The sequence below is a fragment of the Perca fluviatilis genome, chromosome 4, assembly GCF_010015445.1.
Source record: "Perca fluviatilis chromosome 4, GENO_Pfluv_1.0, whole genome shotgun sequence".
NCBI classification, from domain to species: domain Eukaryota; kingdom Metazoa; phylum Chordata; class Actinopteri; order Perciformes; family Percidae; genus Perca; species Perca fluviatilis.
The window spans coordinates 33,974,054-33,993,043 of record NC_053115.1 but is presented as its reverse complement, the minus strand read 5'-3'; the positions used below and the strand labels follow the sequence as shown (position 1 = coordinate 33,993,043).

The following is an 18,990-nucleotide window of genomic DNA, read 5'->3' as shown; positions in this document are numbered from 1 at the left end:
TGGACCGAAGCTGGTGGGGTGGGGCAGCTGCAGAGAAGGGGGTGTCTCTCTGGCCAATGGCGTTGCAGGAAAGCAGCTCTGTCAGTGACATGGAGCTGAGATACTCCGCCCAGCGTGTACAACAGAGTGGCTCTCAGTTGACAGCTCAGACAATATGCTGTGAGACACACACAGCTCTTCACACACACTCACGGTGAGATGGTTCACTGAAAGCTGAGCCTCTGTGGACGGACTTATTTCTCTGTGTGGACACTGAACACAACTGCTGAACAACCATGGTGAGTACTGCAGCTGCCTTTGACCAAATTACAATAACTTTAGTTAAACGTTGCTGTTTTTTTGAATCATTCATAATGCTAATTTTGAATGTGAACTGTTGCTTGTCCAGAGGAATGTCCCTGTAGACCACCTGCTTGGATTTCACTTTAACTTGCAGCGTCAGCTACCGCCTATTTCTATACAGCCCCTGTGACCTGCTCTACTGTAGGCTGTAACCTGACACAGCTGAGAGAGATACTTTATGAGCCTCATTAACACACGGGCCTTTAGAAGTGAGATGATCAACACAGGCTGCCCAGAAACACATAATTGGGACGTTAGGCACGTGTTTAAATACTGCAAGGTTGCCAGCAGCAGATGGAAAAACGATTACATTTAGTTGAAGAGAATCCGAGCAGGTCTGACTCTTCTACAGTTTATCCACACATTTTCTATGACTAGTTTTGATTGATGGATTGAATCATTTGATGTTTAAAAGTACAAAATGACTCTGCCCAGCAGTAGCTACACTTGATCGGGGCCTACCAGCCCAGTCATTATTTGGTTTGGGGGTCTTTGGGTGGAAAATGTTTAAAAAGCCTTGACATTATTAATGTTAATAGCAAAGCATAATCTTCCCAGGTCCTATCTGTAGCTCACAGTGGAGGAAAAGGATATGCATCATACTGACATTTTTCCTTGCAAAGCAGATACGCAACTGAGCTCATTTTATTCATCGCTTCTTTAAAAAAACACGACTGCTTTGGTTGATGACTATCGGTTTACGCAATCTAATTTTCCGTTCTTCAAGGTTTTTTTGTATTGGAATTACTTCTGTTTTTAGATCATTGAGAGCTATTTTGGGATGACTCGTGTGCTGTGTTGCTGTTTTATCATCTGAGAGCAGGAGTCAGTAGACAGTCATGACGGCTTACACAGCAGGACGCTGCCATCGTCTTCACATCTCACCCAAGGAAATTAACAAAGGTTTCATTCTCCATCTGTCCTGCGTTATCCAGTCACTGTCCATGTGTGTACCTGCTGAGGATTATTACTCCTCCTCATCATTCATCCCGTCAGGATATATGCCAGCTAGGCCATAGGCTACTGAACAAACTCACCAGAGTATGAAAACTAAATTAATTGAGGAAATGGTCAATTTATGGGTATGAAAGACGTCACTTCTGTCATGCCCGCCGCCATATTTGTGTCCAAAACAGTAATTTGTTTTTCTTCTTCAGATACAGGCATGGCAACAGCGCATCTAAATGAGACAGAAATACATCGGATATTGGTTGTGAACTAACTGTAACAAAGTATCTGCCCCAACTTACTTTTCCAGACATTACAATTACCTTGCAACATTAAATAATCTATCCCCATACACCGGAGATAACCTGAAGGCTTTCAAGAGTACATATATCTATCAATAATATTACACTGTTGCAGGATGGGTGAACAACACCAAGACAATGTGATAACGGGACATCAACCGTGTTATTTTGGTTTGGGTTAAGTCTAGATTGATCATGCTAGTAGCTAGCGAGTTGTTTATTAAAGGGCTAACAGCTGGTTAACGTTAAAGAGTTGAATCAAAACTATTTTTGAAACATTTCTTTTCATGAAAATAAATCAGGAACCACACTGGAACACATAGAAGCTCTCCGACACATTGATATAAAGTGCTTCATCTCGTTAAACAACTAAATTTGTTACATTGCTCTGGAGAAACTTAGTGGAAATGTTCGGATCAAATGAGCTGCGTTCGGGGGCTAAATCTGTCGATAGAAAAAAATTTATTCTGCAGATATCTTAGTTATACCAAGATTGAGCTAGCTAAGCAGTTGGGCGGGATTTATTGAGTTTGTAAAATCCCACGATCTCTACAGAGCTAACGTTAGCTCAATTGACTGGCTGACTAATTAAACAGGGACAGGAAATTGTCTCGGTTGCTTGAAGTTGTCCCATATAGTAGCTAAAGCTATCATTACATTTTTTTTTTTTAATTCAGCTCATCTCTCTACAAAGCTAACGTTAGCTTGAGTTGGCTTGCTGACTAAACAAGGACCAAAAATGGTCGTTTGTCGGACGAACTTTCTCCTTTGGGACGGAATAAAATTGTAGTCCAGGGTTTCTTAGAGGACTGTTACTACAGCCAAATGGACAGCATAACGTTATGTTAGGCAAATTGTACTATTGTGTTTCGCAAATCTTCTCTTGTGTATCTCGTGTCAGTCCTATGGGTTGCTGTGACAGGACACAAAAATGGCGGTGACAAAGTACTTTGATGTCAGGTGGTCCCTATGAATAGAGACTTGGACCAGGCAATTTTTAAGGTAATAATAATACATGGATGCATACATATTACACAGTAACCGGGGCATTCCACAACCATTGAATGGTTGAAAGGGTTTTAGACCCTAAAGTCTGCTTTTTAAAGCTGCTGAAATTAATATTTTTACATTGACAAACGATAAAATTACTTTGTATTGTGAAGGGTGTCGCTCGTAGTTACAAACCCACAGAGAGTTGTATTCGAGTTAATTGTATTACGACTGCAGGGCTCCAGAATAACTTTGTTCACTAGGAGCACTGTAGCCCTTAACTAAAAAACTTTTAGGGGCACATGCAGAAAATGTAGGGTTGCACACCTTAAATCAACCTGCAATGCAATTTATCCCCCATTTAAACTGGTTTACGATAAATGCTTTGGTAATAAATACAGAAACTACAATGTGCTGTCTTAATTTAGTTCACAGTCACATTTTAATTGAATGGTGCTTAACAAATGCACGTTCAGAAAGGTAAAGTATTATTGTCAATCTACTGTAATCAGCCTCATACAGGGTCTCCCTCACTCCTCTCTGTCTCTTTCTTAACACTGAAATAGCAATCATATCTAAGGTGATTAGACTTCCAGGGAAAGGGGGTGGGGGGGGGGGGTATCTAACTAACAGCCAGTGTGGGACATATTGAGTAATGAAGGAGCCAGAGACAGATGAGCTCACCACACTCACACAAGCACTATTTGTTTTTACGAGGTAAATAGTTACATATTTAGCAGCCTATATGTATTTATTTCTCTTTGCTCTCTCTGCTGTCAATCTACCTCTCTCGCCCAAGTGAGGGAGCGGTACCGCAGCATGTAGCAAATGTAAAAATGCAAATAAATCAGTGACTGCACAGACAATTAAGTGATGTCCTGCAGTTGTGATGTTGAAATAAAATCCCCCACTTTTTGTCTGAGCGCAAGACAACACTGCCGAGGTCTATCAACACAGCTCCGCCCACCGGAAGTGCACACAGCGAATGGAGTTTGCTAATTGTGTGTCATCACTTGTCGATTTGCAGGGATGTACCTTTAAGAGATCCATCAGATTTCCTGCAAATCCGACCACGTTTGAGTCAAAAGCGGAGTATAGGCTCATAGGAAATGCCAAACCTCCCCTATCTGTATAATGTTATTATAGTATTGTCTCAAAAAGAAAGTAGTCCTCTTCAAAAGTTTAATGTAGAACCGTTCAATTCACCATTCACAGGTAAAGGTGATGTTTGGGTCTGTGCAAGAAATGAGACAAACCAGTGGTTATTCAGCCAACACTGTCACTGTAAAGCAACAGAGAGCACATAGTGAATATGTCGAGTGTGACACAAGGCAGGAGATGAGCCTGAGGAAGTGTGGGTTTCAATAAAAGCAGCGTGTGAGCAGTGAGATACCTTATCTGGTGTTCCTCAAAACATCTGCCCACTACACTGCAACATCTTTTTTTTTATTTTTTTTAACAGTTTGTGAGATGTGGCTGTGTCACAAGGTCACTTATTACTTTTATTTAATGAAAATGTAGGTAATTACAGTTCAGTTTTTATACTTGTTTTGTTTTTTATACATCTTTTTATTTGCAAAAAAGAACTGCAATTGCTTACAGACATTTGGCAACAAACATTTTGTTTTTTTGCTCCCCCCACCCCCAACATACTGCCTATGCAAATAATAGTTATACAGGAAGAAAAAAAAAAGACATATCTATTTCCAACATATATACAGGGTATTGTAACAAGTAGGCGATAAAGTAAATAAATACCCATCAAATAAAAATATATATTAGAATGAAGTAACAATAAAAAAAATATAAATACATATTTAGAGGTACGAATAAAGGAAGTCTCTTGATGTACAAGTATATAGGCTAATTTACCATCAGTTTTTATCATTATACTCCAGTGTGCTGCGAGCTCAAACAGTGGAGCAGGGTTACTTATGGAGGATGCAGTTCCTACTTAATTTTCGGGAAGAGCCTTTCAAAATAAAACATCCATCTCTTATGGAATTTGTGGATCGACCCTCTAATGGAATTTTTAATCTTTTCTAACTTTAGAAATAGCATCAGGTCGTTCATCCAAGCCGAGGCTTTGGGTGGATGTTCCGATTTCCGCTCTAACAAAATCCTTCTCCGTGCAAGAAGAGTTGCAAAGGCAAACACATCTTTTAGTCTACTTGTCATTTTGTATACCTTCCCCTGGAACACCAAAAAATAGCCATTTCAGCACTAGGCCAGTTATCATTGTCAGATGCCTCAGACAAGTTCGGGAATACCGTAGCCCAAAAAGTGTTCAGCTTGTTACAGGACCAACACATGTGGGACCGGTCTGCCTCGTCTGTGTGACAACGATCACATAAGTCGTTTATGTTAGGGTAGATGAAGAACCTTAAATTGAATTAAACCAAGGCGAGCACATGATGTTGACCCATTTACCCTACCCAAGGCATTATTCCATATTTCATCAGATATAACTATTCCAAGCTCTTCAACCCAGTCTGCTCGGATCTTATTAAGTGATAAGTCACTACACTGCATCTTAAGGCTGTTTTATGCTTGTGCATCGAATCGACGGCGTACCCCCGCAGACCCCTCTGCGTCGCCACGAACCCCCCTCCGAACCCTCCGCCGTAGCTTGAAGTGCACCTCCAAAGAATTGTAACTTTGCGTCCAGGCGACGCCGACTTTTTGTATACAAAATGTAATTCAATAAATGACTGATTTTACATCTACAATCTGCTCATAAATCATCTAAGATCAAAGATCCATATCACAGTCTTCATTTGTTCATAGGTTAAAGGGGTGATAGAATGATTATATAGGGTATTTCACACTGTTCCTTAAGGTCTCCTAATAGGGTATGTAACATTGGTTGGGCTGAAAATGTCCCAGGTGCTATTTCTTTTTGGCCCTTATGCATCCCTGTGGAATGGCTCTATTTGGAACGACAACTAATCTTCCAAATATGGTATGCTCATGAATATTTAGATGAGCTGCGCGCTGACTGGTTGAGGAACCACATACACATTCATTGGAGACGATACAGCAGGTCTCATTAGTTATTTAGTGATGGAGTAGCAGACGAACAAAGTATAACATTTCTGAGATCTGCGCGACCTAGATTCAGAACATTACCTGATCTCAGGTCACTGGTGTAGCCTATGTAAATTTTGGTTTTACTTCTGTCATGAAACCAATGAAATGTGAGATATAGTATAACAATAGCATTAGTAGCAAAGAGCCAAGAATTGATTTAACTGAAGTTTGTTTAACGTTTGCCAACATTAGCCACTATAAGCTTCAGTGGCTGAATTGGTAAAAAAAAAAAAACTGATTCAGCAGTTGCGTGACACGATCATCGAATGTGTCTTGGATATATTTATATTTATACACATGCCTTGGTAATATATCGCTTCACATGGACTTTTGTATGCACTTCACTAGGCTACACACATTTAGGGCTTGACATGAACTTTTTGCTCAACAGCCACTGTAACTAGTAGTTTTCCAAAGTTAGCCACGGGCATTTTATTTGATATATATATGTTTTGTTTTTTTTAAGATGATGTTTTTGGCTTTTATTGCCTGTATTGATAGGACAGATTAAGTCAGGAAAGTGGGAGAGCGAGGGGGATGACATTTTAGCAAAGGGCCGCAGGTGGGAACCGATCCGCGGCCGCTGTTTCAAGGGCCTCTGTACATCAACCAGGTGAGCTAACCAGGCGCCCCCACCACTGAGGGGATTGATCATAGTCCGTTTTGCAGCTTTAGTTGCTATAAGCCAAAAGGACAAATTTATTTTAACATTAACAGTCCAAAGACATCCAGAAAAGAACGAAATAATCTATTGGAGATTCCATCGGTTCATCTATAATAGTCATTTTTGTTAAGTTTTGAAACATATTAAGTCGAGTGACTGATGTGTTAGTCGTATATTGTAATAAGAAGATTAGCTGTGTGCGTGGAATGTCTGAGGACATTTCCATCACTTTTGTGCGTTTGTTTATGAGATTGTGACATAGTTCTCATCAGTTCCCATACAGGAAATACCAGGGCAGCTGTAGTGAGTCAGTGTCACTGCCACGCAGCCTCCTCTTGGAGTTCTTTCGGATGAAAGAGGTGATTTTCCATGAAGCACATCTGAGGATCATTCAAGATAATAAAATTGATTGACCAGGAACGGATTCCCAACATGTCAGAAAATAATTTACAGGGAAACCAAACCTCTCTCTCCCTCTCTCTCTCTCCCGGTGTTTGTCTGTCTGTCCCAGTGGCTCCTCCTCGTCTCTCCCCTGCCCCCGTCTCTCTATCTAAGATACTGTGGGAAAGTCTAATATGTCATATTTACAGGCTGACTTCCTGTCCAAATTCAAGAAAAAGGGATTATCTCAACTATGTTGTCGGCCTCATTGTGATCACCGCCGCTCTGTCTGGGAAAATGAACATTTTTCTAAATGTGATTGAACTTTTAGTCGTGTGTGACAGATCTGTTCAGCAGCACTGTGGGTGTTGTTCTGTGTCTGGATGTATAATGGATGAGGTGCTGACCTGACCCCGGGGGTCATGCCAAGGCTATTGGGGGACAAAGGTCAGAGGGTGTCGTTCCCACACCAGGAACCACTTCCTGGACTAGTTCCTGTTCCAGTGGCTCTCTGGGACTGGGTGCTCTGACTTTGTCGACTCAATAGTGTCTCTACAGGTGCTCTCTGATTGTTTGGGGGAAAGCTTGCAGTTACCAAAGAGCATCGCTCTTTAAAAAAAAAAGGGCAGATTTGCATTCTGTAGGGCAGTTACAAAATTCATGATTAATGCACATCAAAGGTTGCAGAATATTTACCCATGCACTGAGGACAACAACCTTTCAGTGAGTCACTTAACCCTTGTGTTGTAAAATTATTTAAAAATATTTCAGCGTTTCTTTTTTCGTTTTCGACACTTCGTCACTTTTTCCGTTTTCCTGATGTTTTGTCCATTTTTTTTGTCACTTTTTTATGTTTTTGTCCATTTTTTTCCCTCCAATTTTTGAAGCTTTTTCTGACAGTTTTGTCACTTTTTTCAACATGCTTTTGTCTTTATTTTTTCTTCAAATGCTATAAAATAGAATAAAACACCCCAATTCAATGAAGAGTGTACTTACTTGTGAAGAGCATCCACGTTATTTTCTTTGACAATTTGGTTGAAAGAAACCCAAATTTGTGATGTAGAAACTTTTTGAAAATGGGTCAATTTTGACCCAAAGACAACAGGAGGGTTAAAAACTATTTTGATAATTGATGAACCGCTTTAAGCAAAAAAAAACAACTGTGGCTCAGGTGTTAGAGCGGCCGTCTACCACTCGAAAGGTCGGTGGGTCGATTCTTGGCCCTGCAGTCCCGTGTCAAAGTGTCCTGACACTGAAGCCAGGATTACTCCTGATGCTGCGCCATCGGTGTGTGAATGTTTATCTGATGAGCAGGTAGCACCTTGTATGATGTTTGTACTGTGTAAAAGCACTTTGAGTAGTCGTTATAAATGCTGTCCATTTACAACCCTTAATCAGTCTTTGGTCTTTTGTTCATCACTGAGTCAGTTCTCTGGCTTCGTCTCCACTTGTGCTACTGTTACCGTACCAATTAGCATTTAGCATCCTATCATTTCCACAGTGGAGTTATGTTGTCCTGCTTCAATTCACTCCTCAAGCTTCTCAAATGTGCACTTTCTCTCCTCATATATCATCATAAATCATATATTGTAAATTGGTTTTGGAATTGTTGGTTGGACACAAGACTAATTTGTAGATGTCACCTTGAGGGTGTGGAAAGTTGGGCATTTTTCACAGTTTTCTTTTAGTAAACAATGACTCACTTACTGTAGTTAAAACAGTAATCTATCCCTACTTGACTTAACAGTTTGACATCATATAACCGCAAGTTAAAAAATTGTCATGAAAACAATAATCCGGCGTTATATTGAAGTAGCTTCATTTGGCCCGGACAGAAGCTCTTATCCCCAACTTTTATCATAATTTCTTGCGTTGCGTCCGACGGGCCAATGTTAATTTGTGAACAGGATGGAGCGGAGAGACGGGAGAGGCAAAAAACAGCTGTTCAGTTAAAGTGCTGAAGGCCAGCTGTCAGAAGGCTGATCTGCACAGGCAGGCGTGTGCAGGAATCCAAAAGAGTCACAGCTGAATCTGACTTTGTTACTGTACTCGAGGATCAACATGCAGGCACGAGGCGCGGGACACATGACCTGAATTCAATGAGTATATATTAGATCTGGATGCAGTGTAACGGAGGTAAAGTGTCACCAATAATCAGCTCAAATGGTACGCTGTGGTTTAATGTGTGGCCCACTACAGGCACTGACAGTTTTGAAGCTTTTTACACACACATCCTCATGGATGACTGGATGGATGAGTGTAACACAGGCAGAGTTTGTAGTGATGACTGTGAACCCAATCAGCTGCTGATGTCATCTTAGGATAGTTTATACTGATGGTTCCAAGGAGAAAGTACAACATAAATCTTTGTTTGTACGCTCGCTGACTGTCATTTGACCCCATTTCACTTGCATGTCTGTTGCATGACCCAGAGGATTAGGCAGGGAGTTTGCTGAGGCTTGGTGTGTGTGTGTGTGTGTGTGTGTGTGTGTGTGTGTGTGTGTGTGTGTGTGTGTGTGTGTGTGTGTGTGTGTGTGTGTGTGTGTGTGTGTGTGTGTGTGTGTGGGTGGGGGGCTGCATCCCAACAGGTGCTGAGCGTGTTGGGCTCTGATGGTGAATGGGCTCTTTGTTGCGGAGGATTCAGCCAACACACACATACACACACACACACACACACACACACACACACACACACACACACACACACACACACACACACACACACACACACACACACACACACACACACACACAAACATCAGCTGAGGGTGGCGTGTTTGTCAAGGGTCTGTCTGTACCGTTATTCCTATAGTGCCTTGGATCTCTCTTTACAAAGATACATAACTATCACTGTCTGTGTTTGAGTTTTTTCTATAAATCATAAAGAGGAAGCTCTTGAAATGGTTAACCACTGACATCCTGTTTCCCTTCTAACCCCTGAAGTAGCTTTAAGTATTTGTGACAGTGTTTCCCACAGTGTTTGCATGAAGGTGTGCGTAATATATTCAAACCCCAGACTCGGGGACCAGCACAAGCAGCACTCTTGGTATTTTCTTGCCCCTAGAGATGGGGATTTGAGTTTGCGACTTGGACTCAACTGGAGGCTTGACTCTGAGATTTAGGACTTAGGACAGTCTTTATTTTATTTTGTATTTACGGTTGTATGACTACGTCACCACCGCTAACTTCTAACTGATTTTGTGTGATGGTTGTGCTCGATGGTGTTTTAAGGCCCCAACGTCGACTTCAAGGCAGCGCTGCGTCCGTTGACTTTCATTGTGTGTGCTTTTCATATGGCATTGCAATAGCCTGTTTAAAATTCAATTCAAATTTAGTTTTAGAGTCAAATCATAACAGACACTGTTATCTCAGGACACTTTACAGTACTAGGCCATATACTCAGCAACTGATCAATGCTGGTACTACAGTATGTGCTATAATAGATAAAGGAGTGATGATACAGTACATGCTTTGAATTCCTTAGATAAATAAAGCTTTGCAGTGTTCTGACCGGATGGTAGAACGCCCATTACAACCATAAGAGACTTTAGACTTGACTTGGGACTTGCAAAAAAAGACTTTGCCTGCACGGTGTTTTGGTGCCCAGCTCAGGGCCCACGCTGCTCAGATGAGGAGAGCTGCAAACAGGTCAGAGGTTTTAAATAGATTTAAATATGCAGCCTAAAGACTGTCTGAGCACCACGCCTGTTACTGGTGCAGCTGAAGATTTTATCAGCCTGAGAAAACAAAATACTAATGCAATGCTTTTAAAACAGCGTCAGAAATCAAGTAGAACGTGGCTAAAGCCCTATTCGCACGGGATAAGTATTATCTAGGGACCTCGTGTGAATTATAAATTACCCACCCACGTCTGATTTTCATCTGGCGCATTCGAACGGGATAAGCGAAGCCGGTGATTTTACTCGAATTTACTGACATTAAGCAACAGTAGAAACATGGGTGTGGGTACTCTGCTACGTGTTTGTGTGTGGTCAGATCTCGAAGACACACACGCACACAATCTCAACCGGGTAGTCAGTCATCGTCCAAGCTGCGACCTCTCCTTTTTCTCTCACTTTTTTCTCCGGGTGGTGTCAAGCAGGGTCCGGTTAGATGGATAAAACAAAACATTTCACCAGGTTAAAATCTATTAGCTCAAGCTTTACGCTTGATTTATTTGTAACATTAACCTCTAATTATGAAGTGAGCTCCCTCGCTTTATTGTGCATTATTTTTGATAAGCTATTGCTTGGAGATGTCTTGTCGTTATCTCTAGATGTATGACACAAACATAAAAAATATACTTACCGCATGCTGCTATACATGTCATCCATCGCCCTCTAATCATTCTTTTTGTCTTCGCACTTGTGGTGGTTTTCATCTTTCTCTTTCTGCAAATTGTATATGATGTATAGCGACATGACCCAACACCCAAAACACTGTCAAAACACTCCAACGCACGCTCCATTCTTCGCGAAAGATGGATAAAAAGGAGCAAAAGAAGGAAATAGGTACCTTGAAAAAACAAAAAAGCCCCGCCAAATCCTGGACAAATCAGAGATGCCGATTCGCACGAGACTAATATTATCACAGGACCTCCGTTTTCGGCGAAATATGGTAGGTCATTTGCGGGGGAATTATTACTTTACAAATTACAGACATGACTGATTCGCACGGGATTAAGATCACAGACAACCTCCGCAATTATTACAAATGACCGGAGGTCACCAGGTAATACTTATCCTGTGCGAATAGGGCTTAAGGCAGGAACGGTGGTAATTTACCATGTGGTGTTGTTGAGTACCCTACCTTTTAAGGTGCTTTACAAATTAAATGTGTTATTATTTAAATCAGTCTGCACTGATCTATGAATGAATATGAGTAAATCTCACAGTATCTGTTGTCCACAGCACTGTATAATGTAAAGCTGCTCCTTCAGCCATTTGAAGGTTGACCCATCTGCAGCCTCTGAGTTTACGGAGTTTAGCTTCATTTAATCACATGCAAATGACAGCAGGCTGCTACAGAATAACCACACACACTTCTACGCACATCAGACATTTCTGTTATAGGCAAACACTGGGGCATCATATTTTAGGATATACTGTGACAAGAAGCGTGGAGAAGCATCTTTCTATTTGTTGAGCTGTCATGTGTCAGTAGTGGGGTTTTCATCAACATATTTTTATGCGCATTTTGAAGTATTGCATTAGAAAATGTTGATGGAAATGGCAAAATTAAAAAAAACCGAAAGTTTTTATGCTTGCTTGTTTTTTTTTGTTGCTTTTTTTTCGATAAAGAGTTAATGCGCAAAATGGGAGATGGAAACCACTTTTCTTAATAAGTTGTGACGTAGCGAACATGTAATTCACATGTAACTCACATGTAACTCACATGTAACTCACATAACTATAGTTGATTTACCCTGAGATGGGAAACTGAGTTTTCGGTTCCAGAACAGCTGATTTGAGTTGGTTCAATCAACTCAGAGTAGGTTCACTCAGAGTTAAGCGCGTGCACCACCACAATAAAAAAGCAGCATGATGGTAACAGCATGTTAACAACCACAAACAATCTGGTCGGCAGAAATACTCATGCACACGTATACAGAGTTTGAACATGTATTTCGCTAAAAAAGCAACACAGCAGCTGCTGCAAAAGAGAGAGAATTTGCGTGGGAGAAAATTGCTGCTAGAGTAAATGCATAAGTTCCAATATAGTGTATTAATTTCATATTTAATCATAAGTATAATATTACTGGTGAAATGGAATGGAACCTACAATCTATTTCATTAGGTGCAATCCTGTGGGCGAAAAGTCCTAGGCCTACTAATCCCATTCTGAGGCTGCAGCACCTTCATTAACAGAATTATAATTCATAATCTTTTATTTCAAAGGGTTTATATCATTCACCTGCAATACTGTGGAACTCCTTTTTAATGGCTCTTACTGGTTTGTGTCCAGGGAACACTGGAACACACCTTTTTCATGAATATTTACCACTACCATCAATTCCAAGTATTACTTTTGGCTTGAAATGTTACATTTGCATTCGCATGAACTGGGGTAGACGCTCCATATTCATGCGACATCTTGAAATACGTTAGCCAGTAAGGGACATACAGGACATACTGCTCCGCCTTTTGCGTTTTCGCTGTCACATGATAAACTAACAGGTGCTGCTAATGCTGCTAATGCTGCTAATGGGGCCCCTGGCAAGTTTGAAGAAGGAAACATGGAGGACCACATGTATTCAAAATCCAAATTTCAGGAACAGAAGTCTTCTTCTTCTTCGCCCAGAAAAATTAAAAGGATATTGAAAAGAGCAAGAGACTGGCTTTTCGAAGCGTGAAGGCTACCGTAGCTGTAATACGTACTTTGAACTGCATGGCGTGAGAGAGTTGATTGCGATATATGATCTCAACGCTAGATGGGAGAAATTCCTACACATTGGACCTTTAAAAAACGTTTCAGAGCGAGTCACACTCTTCTGACGGCGCTTTGCTACAGTGGCTTTACTAATATGCTCTGCATCACCAATGTTGTAAAGAAAACTGCCGTTTACAAAAAAACTTAATGTGACACAAAGAATGTAGAGCATGTCCGTTTACCGGTGTTTTAAGCCCCCAACGTCTCCTTCCAGGCAAAGCAGGTTTTCACTGCTTTCACCTGCTTTCTGAAACGGACTTCATCCGCTGGCTCCGTTTGTCAACAGCACACTCACTTCCGTTGTCGCTTATGTATTTGTGTTTCAGCCAGCATATTTTTGTACATTTATTATTAGAATGAATAAATACAGAATGCACTGCAGTCACAGTTTGTCTGCATTCCAGTTTTATTGCAGGTTGAAACCTGTGTTGTGCATCACATTAAACAATGTTGTAGTCAGACAGAAGACAGCCGATTTTGCCAAACATGAAGTAGTCATAAGCATAAGCAACATCATGACACCCAAACTACATAGTCTGTTCCCATTGCATCTAAACATAGATCTCTCATTGAAATGAGATAAGTGTGCACATTAATGTTTGTCCCTGTGTGGCTATAGTTTGTCAAACCACAAGCTAACCAAGCTTTGTCTTATGGTTTTGGTTTAGAGGCTTGAACCATTAACAGCTTGTTTCTCCTGAGAAGCCATCACAGCAAAGATGTGGATCCAGAAACAAAAGAAGCTTTCAGTGTTTATGGTCAGTGAATGCAGCCCAAACTGATTGAGGTTTGTCACATATAGAAAAGAGCAGGGAAGTTTATGGGCTGCACAATTAAAATGGCTCAACACGTGGCAGTGACTTCACAGGGAAACTTTTCAGAGTGCAAATTAGATTCAAAATATGTAGTGTGAATGAGGTTTCATTTGCATATCGATGCATTTTTGGAGTGATGAAGGTGCTCACAAGCCTGCTAGACTTGTTTTCCATTTACTTCAATGCAGAACAAAAATTAGGAAGTGAAAATACAGAGGAAAGAAAGAACAAAAAGAGCTCTAACCTAGTTTTTTGTAGTTTCACAGTCACTTTAACAATAAGGGAAAGAGTGACTATATGACAACTGTTTGTGTTAATGTGCAATGTTTCCTTGTGAATATGATGACGACAATGTACAGGAAATGTCAAAGGCCTACAGCAGCAAAACATTCAGTTTCAATAACTTCCATCTAAATGTGAATCTGTCATGTGCAAATAATGATATAGGAACTGACCATGCTGCATGTTGAAAATGTGCCACACACTATCCGCTTACAGCTATGTTTTACTTCCTAATCTACATTTCCATTTTCTCTGTGTTTTTTTTTAGAACAAACTTGCGAAGGCTCTGTATGACAACACTGCAGAGTGCGCAGATGAGCTGGCTTTCAGAAAAGGGGACATCATCATGGTGATAGATCAAAACGTGGCTGGCACCAGTGGATGGTGGATGTGTTCTCTTTATGGACGGCAGGGTCTGGCCCCTGCAAATAGACTGCAGCTTTTACCACAAACTGGAACCACTGCACGCTCATTAAGCCACGACACAGAAAAACCCAAATTAACTGATGCTGATGACAGTGCGCAAAATATCTACCAGATCCCGAGTGTACCCCGACTCTCTAGCAGCCCAGCTTATGAACGCATGGACATGATCTACAAGGTCCCATCAACACCTTTATCGGCTTCAAAAAGTCCAGTCCAGCCAGCACTTAGTCACAGCACAGAAGGACCTGAGGGAAAAAAGGTACACATTGTTTTGAAGTATTGAATGTATGTAGAAAAGATAAAAAAATAACTAATTGTAGATGTTAGTCTCTCTATTTCTTAGGGGTTAAAGTTTAAGTAGACTTGTGCAGAGATGTAATGCTGTGAAACCCCTGCTGGCAAAAGAGCTTACAGATGGGGACCAGGGGCCTCTCCATGGGACAGGCATGCAGCACTGGGGTCTTTATTGGCCTTTAAAAGACCAACAGACACAGACATCAGACACTTTTAACTGCAAACAGCAGCTCATGCCGCCAGGGACCCTAGAAAGACAGAAGTGTCTGTACGGGTGCCTGTGCGGCAGAAGGTGGGGAGAAATGAACCCACATGTTCACCATTTCCTCTCCTGCTCCAGGGGAGTCCTGTTCCCTTCTGCAGTAGCTACCTAATATTCAATGAGCAGCATGGTTTCTATTATAGAGCTGCGTTAATTGGCAAGTGCATGTATAAAGGGGTTCTCCGGCACTCTCAACAGGCTTCAGAGCAAACACTGTCCCCATAAATGTGTTAATGCAGAGGTCAATGGGGTCGATGCAGCTATGATCAAAGCAATGCAAGTGTTACCAGTCAACCCTAATATTACTGCCTGACTGTCTTGTCTGCAGGCTTCATTCTTCAGCATGGTGTCCAGTCCAACAGGGGGGGTTTACGATGTTCCAAGCCAAGCAAGACGAGTTTCTCTTTCCACTGTGAGCTCCTGGAAATGCACACAACAAAATGTAGCAAACACAATGACTATTCGTAGATATTCTGCTGCTTCACTCTTATTGTTATGTTCTTTTTGCAGGCATCAACAGCTCCAAGACGTTTGCCACGAAAACACTCACTGATTCCAATTTCAGTGCTGGAGAAAAGATTAGACTCCCTGGAGAGTTTAAAGTGTAGCAATCCAGAAGACTCTTATGTAAGTTTCAGACATTTAGAGGGATTAACGAAGGCCTTTATAGTCTGCACAACTGGGATATTGATAACATTTTTTTTGTGCACAGGTGTATGCAGTTCCACCACCTTTGCATCAAGACCCAAACTATGACATCCCTGTTCCCTCGGCCACAGAAGCTCAACAGAAGATGATGGGTGGATACAATACCCTTCCAGGCCCCCACAAGCCTGAGTGGATTTATGATGTGCCAGTGGGTCCTGAGAAACAAAGTCCACCCCAAGGCTCCTACCATGATACCATTTGCAGGCAACTCTATGACACTCTTCCAGCACGTGCTTGGCCCATTCAAAGAGGCAGTCCAACTCTTTCGCTTTATGATATACCAAAACCCAGTTCGCTTGACATCCCAAGTCCACCCAAAGTGCTGCCAAGGGTCCCGATTTATGACAAGCCCCCAACTCAGAGGCTTACAGAGGAGTTAGTATATGCGGTTCCCCCACAGGAGGAACCTCTCACACGAGTTCACAGTGATCCTTCCAGTGATCATATACCCCTAGAGTGCAGGGGCGATTCAAGCAATGCTCATGAACTCACCAGGGTGCATCTGCAGCGAATGAGAAACTTCCTGGCATGTACGTCTTTCTGTGACCTTCCTGGAAGTGGGGAGTCACTGGTGCAGGAGGACGACAAACGAGGTAGTACCCTACATCTCTCTGCAGCAGACAGTCAAAGAATCAGCACGGCCTCCAGCTCCTCCACCAGCTCCTGTGACTCTCTGGCTCTGAGCTCGTCCTCACCCGAGCCTAGGCGAGAAGTGACGCTCTGTCAGGACGAGGCCTGTCGCAGACTTCTGGACCTGCAGGAGTCCGTTTGCAAGGCCGTCCCCCGTCTCATGGAGTTTGTCAGCAGTCACTGGAGGAGCAAAGAACATCTGGAGAAACACCTGAAGGAGATCAAAGAAGCAGCAGAGGTGATTGCATGTTCTTTGACTTGCTTCCTATACTTTGTCCTGGATGTTAAAGGCAATGCCCGTCGTTTGAACGATGCCAACCTTCAGACGAGGCTCTATAAACAGCTGTCCATCGTAGAAGACTCAGGTGTGATTCTACAACAAACAGTAAGTGCTCTAAACATAGCTGGCTGGCCCCTTAATACACTCTGTCAGGACCCTGGGCAGGTGCAGACACCTGATCAACTGGAGCGCTTCGTTATGGTGGCGCGCACTGTTCCAGAGGACGTCAAGCGCCTGGTGTCCATCATCAATGCCAATGGCAAGCTTCTGTTCAGAGTCCCTCAGAAAGCTGCAGAGCCTCTCAACACCACAGGTCACCCAGAGACAAAGAAAAGTCCTGATGGAAGTGCACAGGGAGGGGACATAGTGGAGGATGACAACGACTATGTAGAGCTCCAGGTAAAAGCTCCTAATCTTCTCAGTCATCATAAATAATGTAACTATGGTAACTGAATGGTGAGCTTTTGACCAAAGCAACCCAAGGCATATTTAATAATGTAACTTTTGTTCTAATTCATTTGCTTTTGACTTTCTTCCTCAGACTAAGAATGATTTTGAAAAACAGCAGACGGAAGTGCAGAAGGAACCAAAGGCAAATGCCACATCAGTCTCTAGCACGGCACAAGTGAGTATCTCCTATTAACACAAGAGATTTATGAGCATGGGGAAAACAAAAAACACCTTTGCCTATTAGAAAATTAGACTTTTCTATATCCATCTAAAATGTCTATGATTTATGACTTTCCTTGTAGTCAGAAAGAGACAAGAAACACTGTAGCCTGGAAGACATAACATGTGGCCATCTTCATCTGCTTTGTTCTATTCCTACACTGCTTAGGCTGATAACAACTCCTCTGAGTCCGGCAGTGGCACAAAAAAACCTCAACCACCCTCCATGTCAGAGCACTGCCGGCTTTACTTTGGTGCTCTCCAGAAAGCCATCAGGGGATTTGTGGGCAGCCTTCGGGATGGCCAGCCACCAGAGAACTTCATTTCGCAAAGTAAGCTGGTGATCATGGTAGGCCAGAGACTGGTGAACACCCTGTACAGGGAGGCCCAAAGTGGAGATTCCACCCAGAGCCTCCTGTATAAGAGCAACCACCTTTGTGCTCTCCTAAAGCAGCTGGCTGTGGCCACCAAGAAGGCGGCGCTGCACTTCCCAGATAAGCAAGCTCTGCACGAGGCTCAAGAGTTTGCAAAGGAACTGGCCCAAAGAGCACAGCACTTTCGGATATCGCTTGATCTCTGAGCACACACATTTTAAGCATGCTGATTTGTTTGTACAGCAAAAGACATTGGTTAATTCATGATCAGTTTACTTCTTCATTCATGTCATATTCAACTGCGCTTAAGCTTCACTAGCCAAAAGATCATTGCTTTCTGCTGAATGTTGTTATCATGAGGAATGCAGGTTATTATTGCTGAGAATGTTAGAAAAAGTTGCTGGCAAGAGCAGAACAATTGAAATACGGAGTTGTATTTGTACTAGAATAAAAGACTTCACCACTGTGGAGTTCCAAAATAAATTGCACATTTATGATACTGTTCTCAGTCCAATTTTAAAATGCAATTAAAATATAAAGTGAAACATATTTTTTTATATAATTTACAACCATTTTTTACCCTCAGAATATTGTTTATGTGGATGTTTTATGTATTGTATTACTTTATTGTGTAAGATGTATACTCACCAGGGTAGTAGTTTGATACAGTCTACTTTTTATGAATATCTATGTAAATATTCTTTAAAAAAATGTGTTATGCATTCCCAAACATTGATATTAAAATTAAAAACTGAAAGATGGTTGTGCTATTTTGATAATGTCTATCTGATCTATCTATACATCAACATAAACAAACATGTTACAGCACATGTACAAATAAACCAGTAGTGATCTGTGTAGATTGTATTTTACACAGAGAGGTCAGTTTACTACTCAGTTCATTTGATTATGAGCTTGGAGTTTACAAATATATATACATTACTAAGTGGGGCTGTGGAATTGGAAATACGTGGATTGCATTATAGAAGTTGTAGAATTTTATAGAATGTCATTTTATTCAATATTAAATAAATTAAGAAAGAAAGATGCCAGGGCAGGGAGAGGGAGCACCTAGCAAGTTTCTTTCAAAAGTTGTTTTAGTCG

General features: G+C 41.6%; 1 protein-coding gene across 1 annotated transcript; it reads left to right on the top strand.

Annotated features, from left to right (window-relative positions):
- The first annotated feature begins 125 nt into the window (after window positions 1-125).
- cass4 (Cas scaffold protein family member 4) lies at window positions 126-18,608 on the top strand. The gene is made up of 7 exons (XM_039798439.1): window positions 126-278; window positions 14,512-14,928; window positions 15,554-15,637; window positions 15,736-15,852; window positions 15,938-17,242; window positions 17,385-17,468; window positions 17,682-18,608. Exons 1-7 carry the CDS (start codon window positions 276-278, stop codon window positions 18,090-18,092), a joined length of 2,421 nt encoding a protein of 806 aa, XP_039654373.1. The 5' UTR covers window positions 126-275; the 3' UTR covers window positions 18,093-18,608.
- Window positions 18,609-18,990: the final 382 nt, after the last annotated feature.